General features: G+C 44.3%; 1 protein-coding gene across 1 annotated transcript in view; it reads right to left on the bottom strand.

Moving 5' to 3' along the window:
• The window catches only part of zc3h3 (zinc finger CCCH-type containing 3), a 63,577-nt gene continuing 57,292 nt past the window's right edge, over nt 1-6,285 (bottom strand). Inside the window, exons 10-12 of the mRNA XM_080769889.1 lie at nt 5,303-5,481; nt 4,746-4,921; nt 1-246 (exon numbers count right to left, since the gene is read on the bottom strand). Of these exons, the coding sequence (XP_080626015.1) occupies nt 215-246; nt 4,746-4,921; nt 5,303-5,481 (387 nt within the window). The 3' untranslated portion in view covers nt 1-214. The remainder of the gene's footprint in view (nt 247-4,745; nt 4,922-5,302; nt 5,482-6,285) is intronic.

Raw genomic sequence — 6,285 nt, 5'->3', positions numbered from 1 at the left:
TACAGTCGACATTTTATTGGCAGTGTTAAAAAAATTCACAAAAAACATGTATCGATTAAAAGTGTGAACTGAAAACAGAGTGCATTATGTGAAAGAGATTTACGATTCTTATCTTCAGACCCTGAGTTTTACCATTTTGAGGGAAGGCGACAGAGTAACTCCAAAGTAAAGCGTCTCCGGAACCTCAAACCTTACAGCTTCCGACGTTGTAGAACTAAAGCCTTGGCTTGATCTGCAATTTTCTCTCTGAAATGACACACACACACACACACACACACACACACACACACACACACACACACACACACACACACACACACACACACACACACACACACACACACACACACACACACACACACACACACACACACACACACACACACACACACACACACACACACACACACACACACACACACACACACACACACACACACACACACACACACACACACACACACAGAGATTAGAGTGAAAGAGAACAGTAAAATATGTTGGCATAAATAAAGTTACAAAGAAATGGTGTGACGGCTACCAGGGTTATGTTGTGACAGTGAAAATGTGTCGGTGGTGTACGCTGCGCCCTTGTGTGCGATGAATATTCACTGGTGTGTGACTCTGATCTACGTCGAAAAAGCGTTTAAACGTAGATCCGTAGAGTGATAAGTGAACAGGACAACGGGGAGGGCTGGATGGAGGCGTGTGTGTGTGTGTGCAACTGTGCATGTGTACTGTATATACAGTAGGTGTGAGAGTTCATCCTCTGGCAGTGATACATGGCATCTGGGACTAATTTATGCAAAGTGAAGAGGAGCTTGTTTGGCTGTCTTCCACCCTTAATGAGGCAGCGGGAGTGTGGAGTGCTTTAAGACTGAACCCAGCTATCATTAGCAATAGTGAAGTGCACAAACCACCTGGACAAAGAGAGCCGCGGAAGATATTGTTTCTGTGTGTATGTATGTGCATGCAAGATTGAGCTCATAAGTGTTGAGCATTCATGATTTTCGGTGTGCAACACAGACATGCAAGTATAAATCTCTGTGTGTGTGTGTGTGTGTGTGTGTGTGTACACATTGAGTACAGTAGCTGGTGTGCACCCTGGCATTGCCACCGGACCAAAGCACTAGAATAGCTCTTCCTCGATGGCCAGGCTCTGTTGGCTGTTGCTGGGCATTGAGGCTTAGACTAGGTCTCCGGAAGTGAGTCCCCCGGATCTATAAAAAGCGAATACGCTCATAGACTAATGCCCAGCCTAGCTTGCAATGGGCAGCACACAAGAAGCCGTTGCACTTGCGCAACACAGCACATCACAGTAGAGCACAGGTACTGTCCAAATGCAATGATAGTTGCATACACATGCATGCATGTGTACAGACTCAGGCGACAGGAGTGCATGCACACTGCTGTCTCCTACTGTAGCTCAATGGAGGCATGAGGCATTTTGGACATAGGTCAATGGGAGTGTATAGCTTCGGAGGGAACCAGCTACTAGATGGTTCGATTAGTCTTTCGCCCCTATACCCAGGTCGGACGACCGATTCCCACGTCAGGACCGCTGCGGGCCTCCACCAGAGTTTCCTCTGGCTTTCGCTCTGTCCAGGCAGTTCACAATCTTTCGGGTGCATGTGGATATCATTGCCGTCGGGCATAAACCTAGTATCTCCATATTTAAACTTTTTATGCTTTTATGTAAATGCTTACCCTTCTACAGTGTCACGTAAAAGTAGCAGATCTACAAGCTCACAACGTATCCACCTTGTGAGCTTGTATATCGTAAAAAAGAACGTTAAGTGTGCCTGTGGGTTTTATTTAATATAATATTAAACCAATGAAAAGCATTACCAAAAGTTAAAAAAGGTTATTCTTTCCATTTTCCAAATTTTGGACAAAGTCTCCACCCGACAGTGACAATGTGTGTGCGTGTGTGTGCGTGTGTGTGTGTGTGTGTGTGTGTGTGCGTTCAGTGTGTGTGTGTGTGTGTGTGTGTGTGTGTGTGAGAGAGCGCCTGTGGCGGGTGGGGTCAGCTCCAAGCTGGTCAGATGACAGAGGTGTGAGGGTCAGAGGTAGCGATTACAAAATAATGTGAATAAGAGTAAAAGAGGCCAGATGTGAGTGCAGGGAGTGCTGCATTTTTGGAAACCTCAGATGCTGAGCATTTAGTTTGCGCTTGTGCATTTTTATCTGCTATCTATCTCTATCTATATCTATATATAAACTTACACACACACACACACACACACACACACACACACACACACACACACACACACACACACACGTGTGTGTGTGTGTGTATATATATATATATATATATACACACACACACACATTATTTTTTCTTCCCCTTATTACAATGAAATAGCATATGGCAAAGGTAATTGCATATAATTTCACACATTTCTTCCTAAAACAAAACAAAAAACAAGGCACACCCCCCCCCCCCTCCCTCCCTAAAGAAGCAATGACTAAACAGCACAACAAAGTAAAACATCAACGACATAACCGAACAAATTAAATAAATACATATTTTGAACTCAGCAGCTTGGCATTTTTGGGGGAAAACGCCTTGGTGAACAAGAGGCAACGTCTCCCTCTGTACTAAGTGTTTCCCAAACCTTCCTGTTCAAGATCCAAAAGAGAACTTCAAACTTGGTGTGAGTGTAATGTTTTTTTGTTTTTGTTTCTTTTTTACATTTTGTTAATTATTTTGAAAAATACGGTATATGTTAAATAAAATTGTAGGAAATGAAAAAAAAGAAAGAAAGGGAAAAAAAAAAAAACTCTACTGCATTTGCATCGATTACACGGTTCAAGGCATCACCAGTCAAAATGACACAACTGTTGGCCAGTCATCATCATAACAGCAAATTGCAAATGGATTCCTTTTTGACTGTTAATTGCCAGCTGAACGTCTCGTTTAAGAACAGGTCAATATCACCGGTTACGGACAAAAGACGGTTGAGGAGCAGGAAGGAATAAGGGGGAAAACATTTAGGGAAATTTAGAGTTAAAATGAGAACATTGCTAAGTTGCGTGCAGTATAACGGTGAGGAAGATTACAGTTGAGGTGTAAAAATGGACTGGATTTCATGCCACAGGACTGGGGTATGTGTGTGTGTGTGTGTGTGTGTGTGTGTGTGTGTGTGTGTGTGTGTGTGTGTGTGTGTGTGTGTGTGTGTGTGTGTGCGTGCCTGCGTGTGTGTGTGTGTGTGTGTGTGTGTGTCCATTAGGCAGGGGCAGGTGGGCTGTCAGGGCTGGGTGGAGAAGGGGGTGAGAGGAAGGCAGACTGCCCCTTCTAATCCTCTATCTGTCATGTCTGTCAACAGAGAGCTCAGCTGTGCCTCCTCGTTCCCCGAAAACATAAACGTTATTACCACCGTCCCTTAAGAATAATTAGGTTGCTTGTTAAAACACTGTAACAAAGTACTCGGCCAGCCGTTTCCAATAATCGCTATCAGTCGATAAATCAGGACTGTATGCAGCACAGGTTTAAAAAGCAGGGTTTCCCTTCCTAAAAATATGTCAGTCAGTCAGACAGTCGTCAATTTGATACTGAGCAAAACGTTTCATGCCTTACTGTACCACAGATATACGTCATACAGTAAGTACTCCTATTGCCTTGTGAACCTTTACACTGTAAATACTGTTAAGTTTACAGTATTGGCCTTGGTTTTCACATCTTACTTATTCCAGGAAACAATTCACAAATCTAGAGATGGTAATTTTAACCACTGATCGATCAAACTCTGGCCACTACACAGCAAAAAAAAAAAAGAGTGTTGGAGTGATCATCATTTTGTTAAATTAACAATCTTTACTGTGTACTAGGAGTTTAACTGTAACCAAACTATTCAATTTAATTGATTATTAAATAATAATAAATGAAGATTTTAAGAAAAAATCTTTTAGGATTTTGTTTTTTAGGATCCCTAAAATAAGTCAATCAAAAAGCTCACAACGCCTCGCAATGCAATGACGCATTACGAGCATGTAAATATCTTATTTTCGTTAGGCAAATTAATTCCTCGTACTGATGCCACAGCTGTTTTAGCCTACTGGCTCACCTGTCAATGAGGAGTCCCCACCTGAAGGACGTAGCGCCTCCTTCCTACTCCTCCCCCGCGCGGGCAGGTGCCGCCGCAGCCCAACCGCCTTCCCTCCTCCGAACACAGCAAATTGTGTTTGTGTAGACGCCCGGGAACCCAGATGCACGGATTCAAACCTAGACTCCGTGTGGTGTCGAAGGACTTTACCCCTGCACCACCTGAACGCCTCTGACATTTGCCCTTTTCCCCGATTCCTTTATGATACCGTTGTGACAAAGTGTACAAATGTATGGCTTAAAACTCTTTCAGCGCCACCTGGTGGTCACCAGTTTTGGCTCTCGTTGCCAATTAGCCCATTATAAATAAAATAAAGAAAATGTAATTCTATTATGCATGTCATCACCTGCACACCAGATTAGAGGAATTTTCTAAATATGGATTAAAAAATATATATATATAAAAAAAGAAACTCGTCTTATCGTCCATGGCAATCAGTGCATAATTGGATTCAACTTGTCTTGTCGTCCCTGGCATTTAAACTGTTTTAAGTGGTTAATCAGACTAATCGATTATATGAAATAAATTTGATCAGAATTCCAATTAGACAAAAAAAATCTATTGATAGAATAATTGGTAAGGAACCTTGCAGGCCTACTATATATTGTATAGGACAGGATGGCCTATACGCGTGTTCACCTTTAATGTGCGGGGTCCCGTCCGGTGGCATGTCCGGCACCTCGGCCTCCTCTGGGGAACTGCAGAGGGAGATGAAAGACGGCAGCTTCAGAAGACCAGACGCAGGCGTCTTAGGGGGGTCCCCAGCATCCTGCTGGGCTGGTTCTGGCAGCGGCATGTTGACAGACAGACGTGGCCTGGGAGAAGGGCGACCACAGCAGGAGGTGACCAACACATTCATACAGTACAACACTCAGCTGTGTGATGAGGTCTTCTGATGCTACAAACATAACCAACACAACACCCAGCCCTGACAACCTCCTCAACCCTTACAGTAATAAGACTACGCAGTGACTGGGGTCCCTCAGGGGTCTATACATGCTCTTTTCCAGCTTGTACATCTGCTATTTTAACAAATGTTTGGCCCCAAAATAGGGACGCTAGAAAAATGTTGTACGAAGTTAGGCAGGAAAAACATTTGGAAAATGTTTGAATATTGTTTTGAAAACCTTTGCTTATAAAACATCCCCAGAATAAGAACACCAGGTTTAAAGTTTGGTAGGATGATGTGGACAGACCTCTTGGTGTGCTCTTTGGGCCGGGGTCTCTTGGCCGGGGTGCTGCTGGTGGCTGAGGGTCCAGGAGTGCTCGCACTGCGCTTGGCTCTCTGGCGGTGCTGCAGCTTGCAGCGGGTGCCCTGGGGACAGGAGCCCGTTTTGGAGAAGTCTGGACACACTAGGGTGTGTTTCTTCTTACACTGGGGGAAGAGACAAAAATAAATACTAATCTAACTATAAATGCACCAAGTCTCTGGGTGTACGTCTGTAATTCACGTAACTCGAGAACCGCTAGCCCCACTGACTTCAAATACGAAACGCGTGTTCCACACCACCACAGGGAGTGCAGTGCCCGGTGTCAAGTCGGTCGGACTCACGGATGTCCAGAACCGCCCCAAAAAGGCCTCTGCCCGGGCTCTGGACCGGGCCCCTGCCCAGGGTCCATAATGGACCATAATGTTCTGACCTCACAACACTCAACATATTTGGGCATGCCTGACACAGAACTCCATAAGCGGGCCTGTTCTGACATCCCAACACTCCATATTTGGGCATGGCTGACACAGAACTCCATATATAGGAATAAAGGGACACAGAGAGACACATACAGAAATCTGACATCATTCTGACGTCGGGCATAAAAGGGACACAGACATAATATCTGGGTGGGGCATTCATTTCCAACTTGCATCATTCCAAGTAGGCCAGTGCCCAACGGGCACCGCCGTAAGTGAAGCACTCGTTACTACACCAGTCCGGGCAGCGCACCTCCCGTGCCTCTGCCTCCCAGTTCTTCCTCTCTCTTTTTCCATACGGTTGTCACGTTTTCCTTTTACTTTAACCCGATATAAACAAGTCTTAGTGCTTTTTCTGGTTTAATCCTCGTAACAGTTTTTGTATTGACCTATTTACTTAATAGGTCAATCAAGCTTGTTTGTTAAATGTAGGCTATATAATTGTACAATCCTATGCGGTAGGCTATATTAAATAGTTATGAATGCCTG

This window comes from Protomyctophum bolini, assembly GCF_963924005.1.
Source record: "Protomyctophum bolini genome assembly, chromosome: 8".
NCBI lineage: Eukaryota > Metazoa > Chordata > Actinopteri > Myctophiformes > Myctophidae > Protomyctophum > Protomyctophum bolini.
This window is presented reverse-complemented; position numbering and strand designations above follow the sequence as displayed.